At 40.8% G+C, this 23,882-nt stretch overlaps 1 protein-coding gene across 1 annotated transcript; it reads right to left on the reverse strand.

Moving 5' to 3' along the window:
• Positions 1-20,071: 20,071 nt before the first annotated feature.
• PTTG1 (pituitary tumor-transforming 1) lies at positions 20,072-23,023 on the reverse strand. Its single transcript, XM_010002054.1, has 5 exons — positions 22,942-23,023; positions 22,478-22,656; positions 21,529-21,622; positions 20,547-20,696; positions 20,072-20,160 (listed from the first exon to the last, which is right to left on the reverse strand). Exons 1-5 carry the CDS (start codon positions 23,021-23,023, stop codon positions 20,072-20,074), a joined length of 594 nt encoding a protein of 197 aa, XP_010000356.1.
• Between the last annotated feature and the right edge of the window lie 859 nt (positions 23,024-23,882).

Below are 23,882 nucleotides of genomic sequence, written 5' to 3' on the forward strand. Positions count from 1 at the left end.
AAAAAAAGAAAAAAAAAAAAAAAAAAAAAAAAAAAAAAAAAAAAAAAAAAAGAAACTTAAGTATCATCCTTTGCTTTGTGCATTTCTCCTCTTGTTTAATGGATATTCCCACAGCAGGAGCTGGTGGAACTGGAGAGCTCTTCCAAGAACTGTAATTTCTAGACTGGTGAGCACAAGACATTTCAGACAGCCACAAAGAAACTCTTCAACACCTAGAATAAAAATCTGTATGAAAATCACAGCAGTATAGAGGCACATCTGTATCCACAGGCAACAGTGATTATATCTGATTTTTTTAGGGTAAATATATTTTCAGAATAAAAGCCACATGACAGTTTTAAGCTACTTAGCTGAACACGCTGCTCCTGCACCTGTGGGATTTTAATATTTCTACACTTTGAAGAGCATTGCACCACAGGGATAAGATCAGTGAGTGATCCACCTTACTGAGTTGGAAAAATGTAAGTTAGGAGGGTGTTATTGCAGGAAAGAGGTGCAAAGCTCATTGGTAATGATAACTCTTTACATGCTTAAAGACCATAAGTATTATTTTCCCAATTCCTGAATGAAAAATTTGAGCATAGATCCTTCAAGAAAATAAAAACCAGTCAGCCTGTAACTTGAATGAATCCCCCTACAAGGGGATGCTTGGACTGCTGAGCCTTCAAACAGCACAAACATTGCTGATGGGACTTGGCAATATTTGTGACTATCACTCTATCAGCCATATCTCAGTGATTCATATGTAACTTTGACAGAAGAGGAAAGAAAATAATGATATTAAACAGTGAGCAGAAACACAGAGCTGATCAGCTAAGAAAATATTCAGTCAATATATAGCTATTTAACATGAGAGAGCTTGGCCTTATGCAATGAAACCTCCCTGTTAAAATGATTCAGTTATTCTTTCTCTCCCACTCGCTGCTATCACCATCCAGAAGAGTCAGCAAATGATCAAGTGCTTCTTTGATCTCCTGTGTCTGTGAAGACAGAAATATCCAAGCTGAAGAACTGAGCCCCATGGGTCTGACAGAGGATTCAATTACAACCCATGGAATTCAGTTCTCAAAGCTGAGGATACACAACATCCACTTAAGGCTGTCCTGACACACAGTAGCATCTCCAACTCCTGCTCGCTCTCTCCAGTGCTTGGCCTTCTTCCAGGGGCTGTAAAACAGAGAGGTGAAACCTTCACTGCAGCCAAAGCAACTCTACCCAGACTGTGGTCAGATGCAGAATAATGGCTCAAGGACATACATATTAAAAAATGGGCTATTTTATATTTTCTTTTGGCACCAGAAGTGGCCACACAGATAGACAGAATGCACCTTAATACATAGCAGAATTCTTAATAATAAAAGTGAAATGCATAGCCAAGCCATATAACAGTGTAACATCTTGCAATTTTCTGTAAGCCTTTGAGAATTTCAAAGTGGAAAGTAATATATTTCCTTCCCCCTTTTTTTTTAATACAATGATACGCAGGTAAAAACCTCCAGAGTCATCCACCCAGAAGCTCAAGAGAAGGAAATCTTACACTGGTGCAGCCCTCCAGAGTTGTCAGTCTGGGTGGCAAAAAGGCAAGCAGAAGCTTTCAGTATTAAAGCTGCACGGTTGTGCCCTGACACAACATTTTCTGGTGTGACAGCCTCATCCCAGGGTGACAATCTCACCCAAAGACAGGAGTTCTGAACTGCAGATAAATGCTGTTCAAACACACTGAAGATCAAAGCTGACATCTCAGACAGGAAACATCGTGTTGCTTCTGACAAACTTGTCACACAAGTTTCATTAAACTTCATGCCCTGAACTTGGAATATCTGAGGAAAAATAGATGGCAAAGGATGGTGGATGGTGCATTCATCTGTAAATTAGATGATGGGTCTGCATAACACCCTATGTAAAGTGTTAATTTAGCTATGAAAAAAATAATTTCAGATTTATTTAGAACATTTTAAATACATTTATGTTCCAGTGAGATGAGGCATCACCAAAAAAATCCCTTTGGGTCAAATGAAGAGAAATTTGGTCTGTAATAAAATACTTGGAGGTCAAGGAGATTTCAGATTGAATCTTTTAGACTTAAAAACTCAATTTAAGTAAACTTACTTCATAGAATGGTTCAAATAGGGTTAATTATTTTGGTTTAGTATTGCTTTTCTCAGATTATAAATGAGAATACTTTAAAAAAAAAAAAAAAAGTTGAACGAAATGTTAAAGCATCAAGGAGTTTCCAGCTTTTCCCTGAGACAGTGATTTGACAAAAACTGTGAAGTATTTGTCATTGTTTCACTAGAAAACTTATTCCAACAAAAAATTTGCCAAGCCCTGGCAGAAATTCAAATCTCCCCCAGTAAAGCCCACTAGCCAAGCTAAAGTCAGGGGTACCAGTGACTGTGCAGCCAGGACTGTGTGGACATGAAAAACTTACACTTTGTACAGCCTGTCCTAGAGCAACTACTATCTGGCTTTCTAAATCATTTAATTTAACTAAGAATCTACTTTTAAATTTATCTCTAAAAATGTCATCTAAAATGAACAACAAATGTCTGAGAAAATAGCAATGAACAATTCTTGATAACACCCAGTGTCACTTTTTCAGCTAAATTAGCTACACATGAAGCCAAATCAGCAGAGGTTCAGGGCTGAGCTGGTTGCCTGGCAGGGTATCCAACAGCCCTGCTGCTGCAGCATCCAGCAGTGCGCCCATGGCTTTATGGCTCTAATTGCTTCCTTGGGCTGTTGAACCAGTCAACAAAACAACAGAAATTAAAAATATGCTTCTTTAACTGTTTCTCTTGCTGGGAGAGAAACCTCTGAACAAATATTTCTGCAAAGTAACTGGTGGTACCCACAACCCAGTTCAATCCCACTGATCTGCAAGTGGATTCTGTGAGACTTCTACTACAGGAAAAAACATAAATTAACACAAGTCTTGTTAAGGCCTTTAAATAAGACACAGCTTTATCTGTAACTTTCAAATAGGATATCACAGCAATAAATTTTGCTTATCTAAGCATAGCATTGGGGGCTCCCAGCCCTGTGCTCATAGGAAGCTAAACCCACTTCTCTGCTTTCCTGGGAGAACACCTGCAGAGTTTCCACCTTCCAGAGAGATGAGCATGGAAAGCAGGCATCCCTGAGACAGGGAGGCAAATGAAGATGCTTAAAGATAATAATTTCAGACTTGGGAACTTGCAGCACCCACTGCAGCAGGCAGCTCCACTGCCTCCAAAGCTCTGGGATGGACCTGTCCCAAAGGCCTCCCCAGGGAGGAGAGCCCAGCAGAGCTCTCTACCAGCACAGCCAGTGTTTTAGTGAAATTCCTAAAGGGGACTGATGCATCCTCATAATTTCACAATAATTTTCAAGGTAAGTTGGCTTTAGAGGGTTTTTAACTAAGTAGGAGAAAAAGTCAAACTCTCTCATTTTGCCTGCTGAGCTCAGTATTGTCACAGTGCATTAGTTCTCTCTGGCCTTAAAAAAACACAATGCCATCTTCAGACACATCCTGCTTTGCCCCTTTATCAACTTCATATGTACCATCCTCTGTCCTTCAGTGTCATTCCTGGAGTGTTCCACTCCCTCTGAGATGTTATTTACTCAAGGATTAAATTCACATATTTGCAAACAAGAAGATAGCCCATTAAATTATATAGTTCAACCTTTGCAAGAACAGTGAGGAGATAAGCCTCTTCAACAGGCCAAAAATCTATTTTTTGAAAAAAATTTTTTTTTTTTCCTATTCCAGCAAGGTCACTTAGTCCCTTATAGCTTGGAGATCTTATTACATCAGAATTAACTATTCGTAGAGGACAGATACTTAATAGGCAAGCATCATATAAAGCTTTACTGCTACACTGAGAGGCAAACCTTTTTACAGTGATTAAGTAGTGTTCCTGAAGACTATTCTTCCATAAGTTTCCTTTTGAATTAAATATGTTTTCACAGGAAAGGAACATAAAGAACCTAAAGCCATCAACTTAATGGAATGTGTGAATTCTCTGCATTTTCCTTATCATTCCCTGCTTTTATTTTCTATGTTGCCATTACTACTTTTCTTTTCAATGCAACATCTACATTTGCCTGAACATACAACCAGTCAATGATCTACTACAGCTTCACATGAAATCCAGATACTATTCAAATGAGTTCATCCTGGGTAGTAATTACTTAGCAGCAATGGGGAACTTGAAATAAAATATTAATAGGGTTACATTTCATTAGAATCATAATGTATCTTCTTCACTTTTATTTAGTTAAATAAATTTTTCCCACAGCTAGTGGAAAAATAGATCTCTCACAGCTACACTGACATCTGGTTAGTTGAAATGGGAGGGCAAAACAGTTGATTAAGTTGCTCTAGGGATCTTGAGATTAAAAAAAAAGGAAAACTCACAGCCAGAAAAGAGCACAATGACACCAGAGGCAGCAATGCACTCGTCTGCTCAATTATTAAATAAACATAAATACCGAGCATAACTTTACCACAGGTTCTATGGAATGGGAGGGCAAAACAGTTGATTAAGTTGCTCTAGGGATCTTGAGATTAAAAAAAAAAAAGGAAAACTCACAGCCAGAAAAGAGCACAATGACACCAGAGGCAGCAATGCACTCAAGCTCAGCAGAAGTTTTCAGGTTAAACCCAGTCGTTGGGTTGCAGGGCATGAGAGCAGAGGGTGTGGGCAGCAGGGCTGTGGCTGCATGCTCTGCAGAGCAGCAGGTGCTTTGCTGGGTGGGCAGCTCTCACTGCCCCCCAGGACAGCACTGCCAGCTGCTCACCAGCCTCCCCTGCCTGCACATCTGCTGGTGGGGCACAAGTCAGCGAGAAACTTCCTCTGGCCAGGGTGGCTGCTCACCCTGTCCTGGCTGGGGCACTCAGCATCCTTGCTCTCCTCAGTACCTCCAATTTCTTCCCTGACTCAGTGCTCTGTAGGAGCTGCATGGTGTGCTGTGCCTGGGGGAGCCTGCCTTGTTACTCACACAGGGTTACTCCACCCTACAACCAGACCAACCCTTTCTACAGGTTCTTCCATCACTCCTAGCAACAGCAGAGCAGCTCTGCTCATAAATTAAGGATCAACAAGGAAGTCTTAACTCTCTTGACTTAGATACAAGGCTGCCCATATCTTAATACACCTTAAATATACCTTATAATAGTACCTTTTAGTAAAGTTAATAGTACCTTTTAGTAAAGTTCATATGCATGTTTATCAGCCAAGACTGCTCACATGCAGAGAAGCTATTAATCTTTCTTTGCTCCACAAAGATCAGGTTCACCACTGAAGAAAACCAGACTGAAGTTTTGGTGCAAGCATAAAAAACCAGCACATCTAAGCTTTGTTCTTTACCTAAACTCTGCCAGTCTCAAACAGTTCACATCAGACCTAGATACACTGGTGCTACCCATGCCCGGCTGCAAGATGACAGCCTGCCTTCCCACCACACCAGTGCAGAACATGGGCAATGCCAGATGAGGAGCTGCCTGTAGGTATTCCTGTAGGGAAAACCTTCACCATGACAAAAGCACCAGGTCCGTAACACCTTCTGCCCAGCAAATATACAGACACTTTCATTGTCCCACCCACGCCTCCCAAACAAAAAAGTTTCGTATCTCTTGATGAATCAGAATCAGCACAAGCACATATTTTGGGGCTTGGCAGAGGCAAGTGTATTTGTTCCCAGTACACTTTCTGAAACTCCCAGTTATTTCTTGGATGCATTTATAATTTCAAGCCATAGTTGTATCTCTCTTGCCAATATCTATGTCACAAATAAAAAACATTCAATTTCCTCTCCTGTAGAATTATTCCACTCTGCTCATCTAAAGGTTCAATTCTGTTGTCTCCATTTTAATCACATTTTCCAACAACACAGTACTTTGTGAAACAGACCATTTTCCTTCATGAAAGACAAAAATGATTGCATATTCCATTTCATTTTTTGACCTAAAGCTTACTGATGTTTTTTTGAACTTTTTTTCACTAATTTAAAGAAAAAATGCATGGCAAAATCAACACTAGAGATAAATCACTAAGGACTACATATATTTATAGCCATTGATAGACATTGCAGATGGTTAAAACAGTACTATGGAAAAGTGCATTATGAAAATTATATTTCGTATTTTTAATAGTTCTAGCCATCAGCAATAATAATACTTACTAAGTACTATTATTAGTAATCTCTATAGCATATACTGACAGTATACTTAGAGTATAGTGTTATTTCAGTTATACCCACAGTAAGCCATAATAGGTCACAGCCCTGAAGACAATTTCAGCAAGTTTTTTGTATTGAAAAACAAACATTTATGGAATCCATACAGTCTTTAAAAATAAATACTCAGGTGTCAGGATGAATCCCAGTGTAGAGGAATGTAAACAGTCTAAAAGCCATATTTTGCATATTGACACAATGGCAGTAACAGCTGTATTAACAGTGCCCAGGTGTTGTAAGAAACAGCACGAATGGCTGGAAAGCCAGTTTTCAGTGTGCTAATAAGGGTAACGAGAAGGGAGAGGTCAAAAGTCCTTGCAGCTCTATGAAACTTCATCTCTGTATATTCCTTATCATTTCAGCAATAAATTTTTACTTTAAACACAAAAGACTTTTCACACCAGCTGACTAATAATGAGAATGAAGGAAAAGGCCTACCTCTTTGTACATGGAGCTGTCTCCAAACACAGCAATACTTCCTCCCTTGGTCAGGATCTCTGATCTACCCACGGCAGATGCTGGAGGTGACACACGTGCTGTCCCCTAGCCCGTGAAGAGATGGGCAGGGTAGTAAGAGGAACTGCCCATCTGAACCAATTCCTGAAGAATGTAGTGGAACAGAGCAAGCTCAAAATGACTGGTCAATCCATATGCTTCAGATGTGATCTAAACACCCAAAACACAGGAAAAAAATGTAAATGTGAGAGAATTGCTGGCCATTTCTTGTTCCCATTCCAATTTCCACATTTTTATGAATTCCAAAGAACTGGCAATGTTTCAGCTGCTGCAAGTACACAGACATTTACAATATTTGTCACTGCATAGCTACTATACTATAGATTACTAAAAACAAACAGACAAGCATCAATTAATCACCTTTTTGTAACCTTCCCACTATTTAAAAAGGGAATGAGACAATCACCTACCAAGGAATTTATCTGGAACACACTGTAATAAATAACTGTAATGTTAGTAACTATTAGAAGAACGAGATTTGTTCTTCTTCAAACAGGTTCAATATATAAATACTCAAAAATGCAAGATTACTGTATTTATATTTTATATTGTAAATATATTGTAGTTATTGAAAATAAAGGAGTTTATGAATAGCAAACACATTTTCAATATATACCTGGTATATTTCAATATTAATTCACTGAAACAAAGCAGTGTAATATTCAAATAATGAAACAACTGAAATACTGTGGAAACTGGCCATAGTTAAGTCAGAATAAAGCACATGACAGTTAATAAAACAGTCTGAGATCAATGAATTGTGACCTGGTTAGGGCATTCCAGCCCCTGCAAGCTCTTTAGCTGGCATTACTCAGCCTGTGGGCTGCAGATCACTGCTGTCAGACAGCAGAAACTGCTCTGTGAGCACTCATATTGAAACAAGCAAATCTATCCCCACACTGTTGGCAGCAATGCACGAGCCAGCAGACTGAGTTGGGAGTCAGTTTCTGGAGGCTGCCAGGAACTGCCTGCAGGTGCAGAAGGCTCCTTCTTGGATATATGAAATGGGCCAAGGGACTCCTCTAGAACAGGCTGAGAACCGCTGGCACAGCCAGCCTGCGGGACCCTGCGCTGCCTTCCTCTGGGATACACTCACCTCCCACTCAGGATTTTAAATCTTATTCCCTTGAGCTCACCAGATCTGATTTTAAAGATTATTTTAGTTGCTTTTTAGATTCAAAAGAATCCCATCTAGAACACGTAGTCAAGTAGGCTGACTACAACTAATGATTACAGTGAAAAGTAAAGACATTCTTTGATGCACACACAGATTTTTAACCTAAGATCACTGAGCTGCCTGCATGGACTTGGATATCCAGTATCCACTAAAGAATTAAATGCAGCTTTTAATCAATTTTTTTTCAGGCTTCTCCTTAATGAATCCCCCCAAGAAGATCACAGGTAGTCTGTGACATATTTGAAATCTCTGTCTTGCAAGAGCGCCCGTTGCAATCTCGGTCCTTCTCCTGTCATCACAGCAATCTTCAACCTCCCTCTCCCTCGGGATCTCCAGGCCCTTCCTATCCAATGACAAAACTGTTTTAAGCACCTGTAAAGCCTCACCCCTGAAGGAAGTTGAAAGGGAGTGAAGATATTTGAAAAGCTGCAGAACACAGAGTAGCTGAAGACTTGATCACGAAATTAGAGAGCAGATTCAAAAAAAGATACACAAACTCTATTTCGATAATGAAAACTGATCTGTCTCCTTTCTTTTTTAGTTCTTGGAAATGAGGGATAATGTGTTTGACCAAGAAAAAGACATAAAGGTAATACATTTTTATCATTGAAATAATCCACATTTCTATCACAACTTCCCACAGAAAATAAAATCTCAACATCCTCCTAGCTGACTGTGAAATACAGATGGTCCAAATAGTGGTCTGCACCAAAGCTAAGGCATTTAGCATTTTTTTTTACCCAATACACAAATATAAGAAGATTAAGCAAAAGAAAAATGTAATTTGGCTGAACCTGGAATTATTTTTATTATCATTTTCTGAGGAAAAAAAAACAGTCGTTTTAAGTACATTACAAGGTATTTTGTGGTTTAAACAAAAAAAAAAACACAACACACTTTCTTTTTTGCTATTATTGTTATTGCATGAAAGCAATTAATAAAATGAAAGTAGTATTTTTGAAAAGAAAACTAAGGTTTGGTTGAGAAAATGCTGAAATATTTTTACTTTTTGATTATTGAACTGATACTATATCCTGCATTTGGATCAGCTTTCTAAATAATTTCAGCTTGTTCTAAACTGCATTTTCAGCAAGCAAAGTGTTCTGAAAAAGAATAACTGCCTTTAATAAGGCTAGTAAACAGAGGGATGGGAACTACCTTATCCTGCAGACTCCAAAAACCCACCTCTGCACCTTTCCAACCCAACAGGGAATGTGTTGGAAATTCCATCATGGAAAACTGTCATGTTTCCTCCGTCCCTTTTTTTTTCCATGCTGTGAAACAAACTTTTGGATGCCTAGATAAGCGCAGAGCACACAGAAGAAAAAAATAAACCATCTTCAGAAAAGGAAGGATCAATGTGAAAGAAAACCAGGTATAGCCAGTCAAACCCCTTGGCTGCAATTAAATTTTTTGCTTTGAAAATCAGTGGCGTTTGATGCAGAGAGAGAAAATAATACATCAGTTCAGTCACATCCTCCCCTTGTTTGAATAGTTGGTATTTAAGTGGGTTAAATTACAGATTTTAAAGAGAAAAAAATACATTAATCAGAATTAAATTATTAATGCACATAAAGCTACCACCACCCCTTGTTCCTGAATTGCCAATGGATTCAGAATAAAGTCGTAACAGTGATGGACAGACAGCAAAAAAAATCCTGCCCGGTGAAGAGAAGTATTTGAAAATGCACGGACTCTCTGACAACACTGACAGTGACACTGACAACAGTGTTTAAATTCTAAATTTCTCACTTTAGCATAAATATAATTCAAAATTACTTAAAACACTTGACCTTGATACTGCTGCTGTTTACAAAACATAAATCCATCAAAGCTGACAGAATTACTCTGGTTTAAAGTTGGAGGAGTTGAGGAAGAATTAGGCGTTTTGATTCAGTCTTTAATGTGCAATTTACCTTTCACATACACACGGGTACTGGCTTTCAGGCAGAAGATAAGTATGTAATAAATCAGCTTACAGTTTTTCCAGTTCTTACTCACATTGGAATCCCCAAAATTCTTTTTATTTTATCTTTTTCCCACTCTTCAGATTTTTCTTTTCCATTTTCCTTCCTCCTCTTCAATCACCACAGGTTTGCATTTCTCATTTTCTATTTTACATCACTCCGCTTTGTTCTCTACAATGGAAAGACAGGCAGGCAGAAAGACGGGCAGACAGACAGACAGACAGGGAGATACAGACAGACCTAGGTAACAATCTCTGACACCCACATTCTGGAGGATCTGTTTCTCTCTCAAAAACATTTTAACTTTATAAAGGGAAGGGAATCAAAACTCATTTGCATACAGGTTCATTCCATCTATTCAGCTCACATGTTTATAGTTCTGGAAAGTCCCTTTCTGATTCCCTGGCTGATAAAGAGTCAAGGAGGTAATGCAACAGCAGTTTTGCTGACCTTGCAAGCAGGGCTTAAATGAAGCGCTCCATTCGCCTTGCTCAGAGGACCCAACTGGGAGATTTGGGTGCTTTTTATCCTTTAGATTTCAAGGCTCAGACCATGCATGTAGAGCTGAAGATTCAAGTCAGAGAAACCCCCACTCCTGCACAGGAGGAAGCTCTGGTCAGGCGCTCTATACTTCAGCTTCCTGCCTGTACACTCCGCGGTCTAATCTGGGGAAATCCTGAAAACATTATCAGATGCCTGATAAGCTCTTTAGCTTTCAAGTACATAGTGATTCAGTTTCAGTCAAAACCTCATTTGGATAGAGTTTTAAAATCTAAATAAGAAGTGAGACCCTAATGGAGAAGAGATTAGACTTGCAGTTTAGCATTACTGGTATTTAAAATAATGTGACTGATTTTTTTTTTTTACTGGCATAAACAAATTCTTCCATATCTGCACCAAGATGCTCAGTGTGTGTAATTCAAGCTTATTAAAAAGGGGTGGGATTATATGTCTGGTTAATTAAATGCCTTTATTTATCCACAAATACATAATGCAGCTGAAGCAGCAGCACAAATGCTTACTCTGTCCTGGTGCTGTTCAGCGTTGACTTGAGGCAGATTGTTTCTGAGAGAGAGGGATGGCTTGAAAATCTGGTGCCCACTCAGCCCCCAGGCTTCTTCAGCAAAGCTGGCAATGTAGCAATCTTTCTCTTGTTCAGTGTAGACACTTGTTTACCAGGCATCAGACAGATGTTTCCAAACTGATTTCACAGCCACTTATCACAGGTTAACAGCAGAGTCTACTCTTTGATCTGTGAGTTTAGCCCTAGAAGAGTCAGTCTCCACCACCACAGTCTGAACCCCCAACGTTTTCCAATTCAGATGGGTTCTGAGTCAGGCTTCACCCACAGGAAATCACTCCCACTCCACTGGTCTGCTTCATCTCAGTCAGGCCAGGGAGCTATCCTGGGATACATTCTAGCAGGTTCTCCTTCACACACAGCTTTGGAAGATCTTGGGGAAACTCTCAATCTATATGTCTGGAAGAAGCTAGGAATATTTTCCAGGTATTGCAGGTCTGCAAGCTGTCAGGCTTTAATCTACTTTCCAATTTCAGAGCACAAAACCTATCAAATGCTTTTCATGAGAGCTCTGATGTTTTCTGCTGCACTCACCCTAAGGGTTACCATAAAAACAAGCTCATGTATAGACCAGCTACTTGGAGAAGAGGAAAATTGGAATAATACATATTGTTAACAAGCACATTCTTCTGAGTCAGTACAAAGGCTTGCGTTGTCCCTGCTCAGAGCAAAAATGTGTACCAAATTTTCTTTCATCCCAAGATCTGGTTTACAGATCTCCAGCTAGCCTAATACATTATACACTTCACAAGAACAAAGATTTCAGACAAGACCACTCAATTTTAATACTCATGTTAAATATATATAAGAACAGTAATTAACACTGAAAATCAGATTCATTGACACCAAGTTCCACTCCAGATGGCAAATAATCCCAAAGTTTTGGATATATCTGAAACTTGGATTTTGTTTTTCAGCAGCAGAAGAGACATGGTTGAGTAATAAAATACCATGTTTGAGATCTCAGATGCTGCCCTTGGTCAAGTTCGGGCACAGAGAAACAAAGGCCCTAGCAGGACTTATCAACAAGGATGCTAAATTAATTTGCATGAATCACTGCACAGGAAGAGAGAAAGTCATATTTCAGGCTGGGATCCAGCTGTATTTGAACTGCTCACTGGCATAACTTTCAAGATGCATCCCTGCTCCAGCACCAGGTCTTTGTAAAAGACACTGCACTAAATTAGTCTATTCCCTGCTGACCCATACATCTTTGCTGGTTCTTTAAATAAAGATTAAGTTCCATGGGTCTCAAAAGGGAGTTTCATTCTGTGCATGTGTCACAGCTGAATAACCTAGAGCAGAAAGTCACTGAACTCAACCTCAGTCCCATGGTGAAAGAACCACATTAGTCTTTGGCACATCACCCAAGCAAAGCAGAAATGTGACCAGTAAAGCCTGAACATTTACACAGGCCTTTAGAAAGAAGACAGGACAGGTTCTCCACTTTGCTTTGTGAAACTAGTTTAAAGGAGGAGGGGAGGGGAGACAAACTTGTGCGCAATGACTGATAAGATATGAGGCAGACAATATACTGTGCATTGCTCTTGACAGCTGACATCAGTCAGGATGGTTATTATCATCTTAGCATCTCATCTGGAAAGTTTTGACTAACTGAATTTGGTTTTTGACAGGAAGTCTATATCTTACCCTAATTCAGTGGCTGGAATTTCTTGAGGCAATATTTTGTTAGGTCAAACAGTGTAACACTACAGCCCTGAGTACTGCACTATTAGAAACTGTGTGGTGATGCAGTGCTTCCTGAAGGCATTAAATCACATCTCAGATGCCAGTATCATCACCACCAGGTAGCTTCAGCTTCTCTGCTTTATTTATTGCTGTTCACTGTATTTTGTATAAATAAACAGGGCTGACTTTCTTCCTCCACTAGGGAGGAAAGACCTCCCAGAAGGGAGAATCTCTCCCAAGCTAGTTAAAATCCTTACAGCAATGTAAAACATACAGGCAGAGATAAATCAAGTCCTGCATATAAAATATCTTTCACAAAAATATAGCTTTCAAAAAGCACAGTAAACACAGTCACTTCTCACATTATTTCATAAATCTTCCATCCCTGCTCATAGTATTTCTTTGTGACAGACAGTGAGATAATACTGTGAGTTACTAATTCCAGGAGGAGCTGGAATTTGGTCCCACTGAAAACTACAGCAAAATCCATATTACTTTTGAAGAAACTGCCATTTATCCCCTCAACACTGTTAGAAATAAACTTCCACTTTGTTCCCCTGAAGAGGGGAGTTCTATGGGTAGTCTTCTATAACATAGCACCTTGTACAGATATATGTGTTACTTTTTACTATTGTGCATCTAGTTGTCAGGTTTCTTTAAGCTGAATTAAGATTTTACAAACTCTCCCACTGATTTCTGTCTCATTGTTTTAACATCCAATACAACTGACTCAAGAGATTGGGCTGACATAGAAACCTAGGAAATACTTCAAAAATCCTGCACCTTCCACAGACCACTTTGCACATTGACAAAGGCTCTGCTCATATCACAAGCCAGGTAGAATTTGATTAGCTGATTCTTCCTTTGCTCTGTGATGGGCGTACAAATTAAGACACAGTGCTCCTACCTCTTGTGCAAGCAGGAAGAGCTTCCTCAGGCATATTTGGGCAGCAGAGCAGAGAGGGTTGGTAGAAACAGCCTCCCTGCATATCCCAGTGACCTATGCAGCCTCCAGAAGCCAGAGAGCTCTGCTCATGGACAGGCCTTACAGAAGGGAGGAACATGTCAAGCCAGGAGAGCTGCAGCTGCCCTCCATGACACGTTGTTCTAAACTGGGAAGCATTCCCAGTAGGAAATGCCTACAGAGGCATAAACCTTCCCCCTCAGAGTCTGTTTCTTACATGAGTGCATGTACACACACATATTTCTTATCCTGAAGGCAGGAGTTTGCTCTGCAGCTGCACAGAGGCCTCGGATGTTACCGGAACGGCCCGCAGCCCTCACAGCTTTGCTCAGGGTCCCTCACAACAGCCAGGTGATCTGTCCTACTGTCTTAAAACCTTACCACAGTTGTTATATTCCGGTTTATCACCCTCCTCATCATTTGGCTGTGACAGGCTTTAACACCTGACAAGCAGGACAGAGCCAGGGAGCAGCACCAGGCCCCTGACAACCCACCCGGGCCTGGAGACACCCCCTGCGTGACACACAGCGTTTCAGGGGGTAAAACCTGCCCGGTCAGCCCCCTGGAGTGACAAGAAACACTGCAAAGTAGCATCAGCACAGCCAGATGTCTGTAATGAGCGTCATAGGTGGCTTCACCAGATGGCTTGCAGTCAGAGCAAACAGGAAGGTTTCAAAGGAGTCACCCAGGCAGGAAGCGAGTCAGCCCTGAGCAAGGGGACAGCAAACAGCAGTCCCTCCATGGGACCCAGAGCCAGAACTGGTCAGAGAGCACCAGCAGGGCAGGAGCAGGGACTCTTCTCCACCACACACTGCCCCAAGGAGGGCAGGTTTTACCCATGCAGAGGACTGTCCACTAACCAGCTTTCCTTCTCCTTGTAGAAGCATCATAGCCACCAACTTCAAGGCTCATCTTCCCCCTGCCCAGTCACACCAAAGCCTTCTGCGCTGTTCTGCTCAGAAGGGGCAGCTAAGAAGAGTCTTACAGAGTAACTTGGCTAGGATTAGGGTTTCTAGTCCTCCTCAAGTGTTTGAAATTCAAACACTGGCCTCTCACACACTCAGATGAGTACACTGTGCTGTTGGAAACAGAAACACCAACACCTCCTCCTCAATTGCCCTCCTACTCTGCCCACGTCCCACATGAGAAGAAATCGCCCTGAAGAGCATCACCCCAGCCTCCACAGAGCAAGAAGGCCAAGGAACACCTTAGCAGGGTTTAGGCATAAATGAGACTCTAGCTTCTTGCCTAGAAACAGATGCTTATCAGTGAATCCACATGGAAGAAACAGAAGAGCCATAAGCCTTCAGTACTACCACAGCTCAGCAGCACCGTGGCAGGAGTTGTGAGGATCTGTATTGGTCCTTAAGTAGGTGTACCTTCATGCACACAAATTACATATAAAAATAGAATGTGGGTTGTGAAGTCACACAGCTTTGAAAATTATACTCTAGATATTTGACAGTATTACTCATCATACAAAAATGTTGCATTTCCAGTTATGGTACCAGGAAATAAGGCTCAGCCCTTAAGCCCGGAAAGTCACACAAGCACTGAGACCCAAGACTGGTAACAAATTCTCACCAGCTTCTGTAGGTTCCTAAATAGGGCAAAATAGTTAAAGAATTAACTGTTCCACAGTAGTGCATCAGTTCCTAAAATGTTGTCCTCTGTTTCAAGCATATTCTTGAAGCTATTAGAACACATTGTTTTTTCCTCTCTGTATTAATCAGAAAAATAGGATGCTATTTTGACCTGAAAAAAAGAAAATATAGAGAAGGACAGACAGAACTGGCTGAGTTCAAGTGTTAGAAGAGGCCCTTGTCCCTCTGCTTCTTCTGAGAATAATCTTCTGTGCAGCAGCAAACCACTGTAGAAAGATGACAGAGTCACAGCATGGCCACATGCACCAGGTTGGGGAACAAGGACACAACTGAAGTAGAATATGAGATTCCTTGAGGCAATTAGATTTCAATGCAAAGCACTTCCAGATGCTTCCTAGTTTCAAAAGACACTCAGAATAAGCCATGGGAAGATGGGGACAGAAGAACAAAACAACTCAGAGGAAGGTTTACCAACACGGAAAAAAGCTATTGAGAATTTCTTATCTAACAAAAAAGGCTGGGGCAAGACTGGGTAGAAGGTAAAAGGCAAAATCCAGTACTTGGTTGCAACTTGCAAGTTTTGAACATCTTCCAGTGGAATAATTATTCTTAGAAAAGTGCTGTGCTGTTTGAATCAATTTCCCAGAGGAATGTCTCCATTTCATTTTGATCCCCTCCCTTCCACACACACACCCTTTCATAGGTCAGCACACTTCTGGAACCAGAGGACATTGCATTTACAAAACTAAGTTTCATTCCTAAGTTTTACAGAGTAAAATTTTGTAAGTCAGCCTTGGGAATTAGAAATCATGATTTCATAAGAACAGGACACTAATTGACAATTTAAAATAAAGTATTTATAAGCTCCTTCACAAAATCCAGGAGATGAAACAGCAGGCTCTACTCCAAGCAAAGAATCATGCAGCTGCTAAAAAGAGCTCTGAAGGGTTGTGTATTTTTTAAGGAGGAGGGTGGTGGGCAAGGACTAAGCAATACCTAAACAGCCTTAGGAAGACAACTGCATGGGCAAAGTTTTCAAGATGAAAAGAGGATCAGAACAAAGAAACAGTCACTCGCTGTTTGCTGCTGGATATGTTTAGATGAACAGAACTCAGTACATTCCCTGGAAATAAACAGAATCCATCAGAGAGAATCACAGCTTATTTCTCCTGCTTGGAGTTTCCACAAGCAGCTGGAACAGAGAACCCCAATTCTGGCTAATTGGAGTTTGAAAAGGAGGTTGCATCAAATATAAAACCCTCAGAACTAATAAATTCCAGCAGCACCTTGTATTTTATTAAGAAGCAAGATGATAGATGAGCTAAACATAGTTTGATTCCTAAAGCTACAGCAGTTTTGCTCACCTGGTTTACAGAAAACTGAAGCCAAACAATAACCAATTCAAGCTTGGTTTTGTTGTGGTTTGTTTTTTTCCTTGTTCCAAAACTGAATCATGGAGACTTCATAGAACCTGTGCTGGAACAACAGCCAAAGAAAATACTCCTATTGAGGAAACAGTTCCACTGGAAGGTGATATCCCCAACTGGGGACATCCCAGCAGAGGGTGTTTGTGCCTGCTGAGATCTGCTGCATGTCACAGCCAGTCCCTCTTGAGCTGGATGATTCACCAGCACATGGAGCAGCTGTATTATCAGTGCCTCACAGAAGTATTCAGTGCTGCTCTTCAGATGTCAGCAGGGACCTGCTTACCACACAGGCTTCTCATACTTGCTCAGATGCTTCTAAAGTTGGCCACATTATTCAACCCACAGGCTGGAGAACTGCACATTGCTCTGGAGAGCAGCAAGGTCCTGCCCAGCCCTGCCATTGGGATTTCCCTGCAACAGTCCCAGAGACGTTCCTTGCTGCAGACACATTGGTTTTGTGTTTCTGTGGATAGCTGGGAGTTTACAAGAGAAGGAAGAACAGGATAACTTGTGCTTCATGTGCCCAGGAACTCAGCTCACTCTCTCCCCCCTATGCCCCCATCTTCCCTTCCTCTTTTGAGGTGCACACTCACACCAAAGCAGGAAAAAAACACCATGAAATACCATCCTGGCATTCTTCATAATTTGCCTGCAAGAAAATACACAGTAGGGCCATTTTGTAACTTGCCCTCTAATTTTGTAGATCATTCCAGCACAAGAGGCCCACCATGCTTTTAATTTCTCCCAAACTGCAGTTAGAAGCAAGTTTATCAAAGCTTTGCAAAGTTACATGCAAAAACACATGCTTGCAGTCAGATGCCATCCAAGCAGTTACTAAATGCATACCATGTAATTAAACTGTATATAAACCTCATTCTAAACATGTTGACCCACCCAGTGCCAGGTGTCTCCTGGAGTACCATGAGTGCCACTTTGGGGCTAGAGGGACACTATTGAAATTCTATACAAAACTTTGGCAACATTGATAAAACTACAGTGAAACTGAAAGTTTCCAGATCCATGGCTTTGCTAACCCTGGAGACACCAATTGCCTCCAGGCTTCTAACTTCTGTTCTTCTTAAACAATAGAAGATAAAAATGCCCTTGGCTGATACACTGTGCCCTGGAGTTCCAGGGTAAAGGCCCACTGAATTCCTGAGTGCTGTTATCCTCCATTTTACAGTAACAAAGCAATGAAGCCCAGGACAGGTACCTGCACTGTGCATGATGTACCAAAGGCAAACATCATCACAGCACAGTTGTCAGGTTGCAGGAATGAGAGAAGCCCTGATCCACACTGTTACCACGGTGCCCCCCGCTGCCACGATGCTGCAAATAGGATGAATTACCTGATGGGCACTAAAGTAATTTTGCACAGCCTGCCAAGAGATTAATTTTATACGAATCTCCAGATTCTCCTTACAGAAACTCAGGAAAGGATTTAAAGTGATTCTCACAGCTAGAATACCATCAAGACACTTCTGCAGAGTGATAGCCAACTAAACAGTGCCTGCTCTGTGTGCTTGGTTACAATCCAGATTTCCCAGTCATGGTGCACAGCCACACTGCCCTATTAAGGCTTGACAAGCCATCAAGCATCCATTCTCATGACAGCCATGCATTTAAAATCCCAAATAGATCTTTGCAGGAAGTGTAAACTGACCAAGTAGTAAACCAAAACATTACAAGCAGTTTTAAAAAGGACTTCTGCTGTGCAGGGTAGTGCTTACACACCATGTTGAACTCAATGGCAACTCCTGACAAAACCCTAACAGAAAATAAAACGTTTTAAGTGCAGAAAGCTGCGTGTCTCAACGTAACACCAGTTAGGGAAGTAGATTTTTTTAAGCCACCAGTAGAAGGCAGTGTTACTGCCTAACTGAGATGGCCCCAAGCACTGCAAAATTCCCAGCCACCAGGCTGCCTGTGTCACAGCACTCCATGGGCTGACCCCAGGTGGTTTTGCAGCTCTGAGGCCAAGAGAGTTGACATTTTCTAAATAGGAAAATGCTTTTGTGACTGTGACTTCCTCGAGTGCAGGCAGGAAGCTCAATCCACAGCTTTGGTCTCGTGCAAGTCACAGAAATGTGCATTTCTCTTTAACCCCAGCCAGCTGAGTTGAAAAGTACATAAAATGGGGACAATAAAAGCCAGCTGAAACAAACATATTTCTGATTAATATTGACAAAATAAAGCCTTATAAAAGCAAAAACATGCACCTGCACTAACCAGAAATCCCAATGAAAACAAAGCCCCAGATGAGGTACACTACTGTAGGAAACAAATATTCCCAGTGCCAAGAATTAACATCTAACCAAAATCAAAGTTCATTTCATCTATCTACTACAGACATTATCTCTGGGTTTTGTCATGGATGTGTCCAAAATTGGCCATTAGCATTTATCTTGAATATTTTAAACAAGAAGTATCATGGCCAACATTTTAAAAAGCTAACCAATCCCTAAACACTAAATATTATTAGTCATAGTAGTAGTATAAAGAAAACTGATTTTTGCATTGTGTTGCTGCATAGATTTATATTCTCTACTCAAGATTCCTAGCAACACTATTATGGCCCGGATGAGCTACATGATGAAACATACCTTTTTGATCTCAACAGTTTACAGATAAAATCTTGACAATTTTCCTTGCTTCTTACTCAGACCTCACTTTGACTGACTTGTGTTGCTTGCCAGCAGCCATAAGAGACAGTATTTGTAGAGTAACAGATGAAATACCAAGAAAAGGATCCTACAGAAAATGCTCCTCTGCATGACAAATGCTGACCACCTTCTATAACTGACTTGTCTTAGGTGATGAAGAACTGGAGTTGAGGCCATTACAATGCAAAATGAACAACTATTGAGCTTGGGTGCTTATAACTTGAAGAGTGGGGTTCCCACCAGCCTTCCCTCAAGAGCACAGACAGTACCAAGCAGCAAAAGCCACAGTGCCATCCATAAAAACAAGAAGTCCACAGCTGCATAAGAATCCAACATAACCTCCTTAGACAAGCACCCTGAAGAGAAACAAGTTCAAGAAAAAAAATGCCAGAAGCATACCAGGTCTAATACTTACACTAGATATTAGAATAGTTTTAAACCCTTGCATGTTTAGTGGATAAAGGATAAAGTTACATAAACAGCAAAGTCAGAAGAGGGTCTTAAATGATCATGATGTCTCATCAGCAGGTACTAACTCCTGGATATGGTTCAAAACAGTGAACTATAGTCTTGCTTAGAAGCTTTACTTTAACTGCTCTTTAGTAGGCTCTACTTTAACTGCTTGTCAAATAGCCTCCTTTTCAAAGTGTTATCTATCTACATGTCAGGTCTACTGGAAATACACACAAGTCCAGTGTTATTATACAGTTGAGATTAATCTTTATTAAAATAGAAATACATTAAATTTAAACTCAATGGAAGCTTCAGAATACACATTCAGGGTCATAATTGGGAGGTGGCATGTCAATGATCTCATCCAGGGTAGCAAGGAAGTCTGTTGATTGTAGCAAGTCTGCAAGTTAGAAATAAAGCAAATCAGTTTCTTATGAAACTCAGAATTTATACTCGAACATAAGCTAACTCCCTGGGGATTAGCATAAGCCTCATGAACAACTAAAGGAAATACTGTGTGATTGCATAAGTCAGATCCACCTAACTGATTAGTTAGCAACACATTGCAAAAGATTGCTAAACAACATGACCAGGAGCACCAGCTGAACTAGTAGGGTTGACCAATCCAAATTTGGATTGACTACACAGCAAAAGTTGTTTGATACTAGGATGCTATGCTGGCAGGTAGAAGAGCAGGGGCAGCTCACTTCTGCAGCCAGCTAGCTCCCCTCCCAAGCCACTGATGAGCACTGCATGCACCAAAACTCATTATAAGCTTCCACTTACTAGACTCCCATGAAATCTCTTCAATCTTCATGGGTGAAGGAACCATGTTCACGTATCTGTCATATGTCCTTCCAAATACCATGAGAGGAACACCATGCAGATTGATATTGCTCACTTTGTCCTCTTCAGGAAGATCAAAACTTTCAAAGGCTGTTTGAGAAAGACAGTGTAGTTCATTATCAGTGTACAACAGCAGCAGCCTGGGAAACTGCAAATTCTATTAGATAAAATGAAGTGGTGGCAGATCCAAAACAATAGAATCCAAGAGTCCCCTTTCAAGGGGTATTTATTGGCAGCTACACCTTAGTTGTCCATAAAACCCCTTACAGGGACACTTATCATAAGAGCAGAGTACATAGCAACTGCTAATGTAAAGCAGAAGCTTTTTGTATAGTGATCAGGAAGAAATTATCAAGTCAACCTGAAACATATTTCACCAACCCTGAAACAGTCCTTGGTACAGTAGTTTTTGCACACTCACTTCCACAGTAACTGGATTGTTTAAAGACACTTTGAAGGACTGAGACAGCACAGCCATTGCAGAGATTCTAAAACAGCTTTAGAAGTTTTGTCTTCAACTCTTACATCCTACAGCAATACGAAACTCTTCAGTTACAAATTACAACCTTGGCATACACTTAAGAGAAATCTACTCTTAAGTACCACTAATATATTCCTTTGAATACTTGGCTACTAGTTACAATTTAATGAATTAAGAGGCTATAGGATGGTTATTTGGAACTAGTTTCCTGCCACCATGGTAATGGACTCAAAATGCTACATATCTGGAGCACAGCTACACCAGTTAGAAATACGTAAAGAAGAAGGAAATGGCATTTCAGAAGTAGCAAGCAGCCTTGTGTTCTAGGACATGCTCCAGAGAAATGCAAGGCTGGATTGTTTGCCACCATATCTTGGCCTAAGTCTTACAACAAATTAACACTCATGAAAGCCTGATTTTAATGACACCAATAGTTCTTACTTCGAGGATCATAAGAAAACATGTTTTCTATTTCTGGCCAGTCTTCTTCAGCCACTGCATCACAGCTTTCTAATCCAGCAGTCTTTTCAGTTATCTTAAAAAGAGAAAGGCACATTATTTGAGCTACTGTAGTAACTTTGTAGTAGCTTTCCTGTGACACAGTCCTATAGTTGTCATGCAGTTCTCAGTTATACCTGAGCTCTAATACCTTCAACACAAAGCAGCTGGAGATGGGCAAACTCTTCAGTTGAGTGTATGCAGTGCAATGCTGCATACAGTGGCAACAAATCACTGCACTAGAACATTCATGTTCATAACACTGAACTCCTGATACTTAACATGTGACCAAGGCATTAACTCAGGCTATTCTCACTGAATACACTTGTTTGCCATTAGGTGTCCCCACTACCTGTGCCAATGTAGCAGCATTGGTTCTGGCCAGGGTAGAGTAATTTTTCTTCCCAGTAGCTCATATAATGCTACATTTGCATTCGTTACTAAAACAGTGTTGGTAACAGCTGTTTCAGCTACTACTGAGCAGTGCATCAAGGCCTTTCCTGCTTCTCACAAACCCACCAGGGAGGAGGCTGGGAGTGCATGAGAACTTGTGAGAGGGCACAGCAGAGACAGCTTACCCCAAATGATCAAAGGATATTCCATACCATGTGACAACATGCCAAGCAATGAAAACATGGGCAAGTTTGCCAGGGCTGCCATCGCTCAGACTGACAAGGCATCAGTCAGCTGGGGGCAAGCAATTGGTTCTGTTTTTCTTTGAGATTTTTATTTATTCAGTTATCTTACTCTCAACTCATGAGTTCTGACTTTTACCCTTCCAATTCCCTCCCCCATCCACCAAGGGGTTAGTGAGCTAGCAGCTGCATGGTACTTAACTGCCTGCCAGAGTTAAGCCACAACAGTAGGTAAACTACACCTGTGTCATACTCACTTTCTTTGCAGAGCAAGGCTGATTTTTCTCCCTTATCTTTTCCTTCTTGCTTGTGACTCCTTCAGTTCTATTCACATTTCCAAGAGCCTTTCTGACAGAGCAAGGCATGGCTGAAGGGGTACTGATTGTCTTTTTAGGAAGCGGAGTGTTAACTTGCATTCTTTCAGATAAGACTTTTGCTGGGGAGCAGGGAGAAGAAAAAAGCAAACTAGCACCAAATAAAGCCTAAAGCTTGCTTCAATAAGTGCATGTTCTGAGAGACTAGGTGTCAAGAATTATTTACAATTATAAGGCCTTTCTATGACAAAAGCACAGATCTGTGTTCTTTTTTATAGAACTTTATGAACTTAGCAGAATTGTTTAGTTAAGTAGATATGATAAAACTATCACTGTTCAAAACAGCAAATAACAACATTTATGCACTTCACTTGAGGCCCTAATGCCTTAGGGCAGCATATACACACAGGATCCTGAAGGGAGTTTCATCTGATTCTTAGTAGCACCAACTTCACCATTTTCCTGATCAATAAAGACTAGTGTTGCCATCTTCAGGTTGAAGAGATCACTCTGGAAAGCCTATACAGAAAAAAAAGAAAGCATTCTTGTCACCTGTTCCACTACAGCAGTTTTTAAACTAATCACATGAAAGACAACCTAGTGCCCCATGTACTGCCCTCCAGAGGAGAGGGGACAAACCCCTGTTTTATACTATTTCATAGTAGTTTATCTACAGACCCTGATGTTTGAAAGCATTAGGACACATTAGGCTCATAGCCCCAGCAGAGCTCATGTGTTTCAGGAAAGCAGCAAGATCTCACTAGTAAACTCACACAGAACGATCTAACACCCCTGAATTGCTTTATACATTTATGCACTTCACTTGAGGCCCTAATGCCTTAGGGCAGCATATACACACAGGATCCTGAAGGGAGTTTCATCTGATTCTTAGTAGCACCAACTTCACCATTTTCCTGATCAATAAAGACTAGTGTTGCCATCTTCAGGTTGAAGAGATCACTCTGGAAAGCCTATACAGAAAAAAAAGAAAGCATTCTTGTCACCTGTTCCACTACAGCAGTTTTTAAACTAATCACATGAAAGACAACCTAGTGCCCCATGTACTGCCCTCCAGAGGAGAGGGGACAAACCCCTGTTTTATACTATTTCATAGTAGTTTATCTACAGACCCTGGTGTTTGAAAGCATTAGTACACATTAGGCTCATAGCCCCAGCAGAGCTCATGTGTTTCAGGAAAGCAGCAAGATCTCACTAGTAAACTCACACAGAACGATCTAACACCCCTGAATTGCTTTATCACCTATTTGTAGTGTTTAACCGTTTCCTCAGCACTAGAAAAGCACACTCCTCCAAGCTTAGCAACTCAGTCCTCAGCTTGACTTGTAGC

Source organism: Chaetura pelagica, unplaced genomic scaffold, assembly GCF_000747805.2.
Source record: "Chaetura pelagica isolate M959 unplaced genomic scaffold, ChaPel_1.0 scaffold356, whole genome shotgun sequence".
Lineage (NCBI taxonomy): Eukaryota > Metazoa > Chordata > Aves > Apodiformes > Apodidae > Chaetura > Chaetura pelagica.

Excerpts from the sequence above, each read along its gene's own strand:
- PTTG1 (XM_010002054.1), bottom strand. The coding sequence starts at position 23,023 with ATGGCAACACTAGTCTTTATTGATCAGGAAAATGGTGAAGTTGGTGCT. Across the intron at positions 22,657-22,941 it reads GAAACTCCCTTCAGGATCCT|CAAAAGTCTTATCTGAAAGA; the intron begins GTGTGTATATGC and ends CCTGCTCCCCAG. Across the intron at positions 20,161-20,546 it reads AGAGATTTCATGGGAGTCTA|ACTTGCTACAATCAACAGAC; the intron begins GTAAGTGGAAGC and ends TCTAACTTGCAG.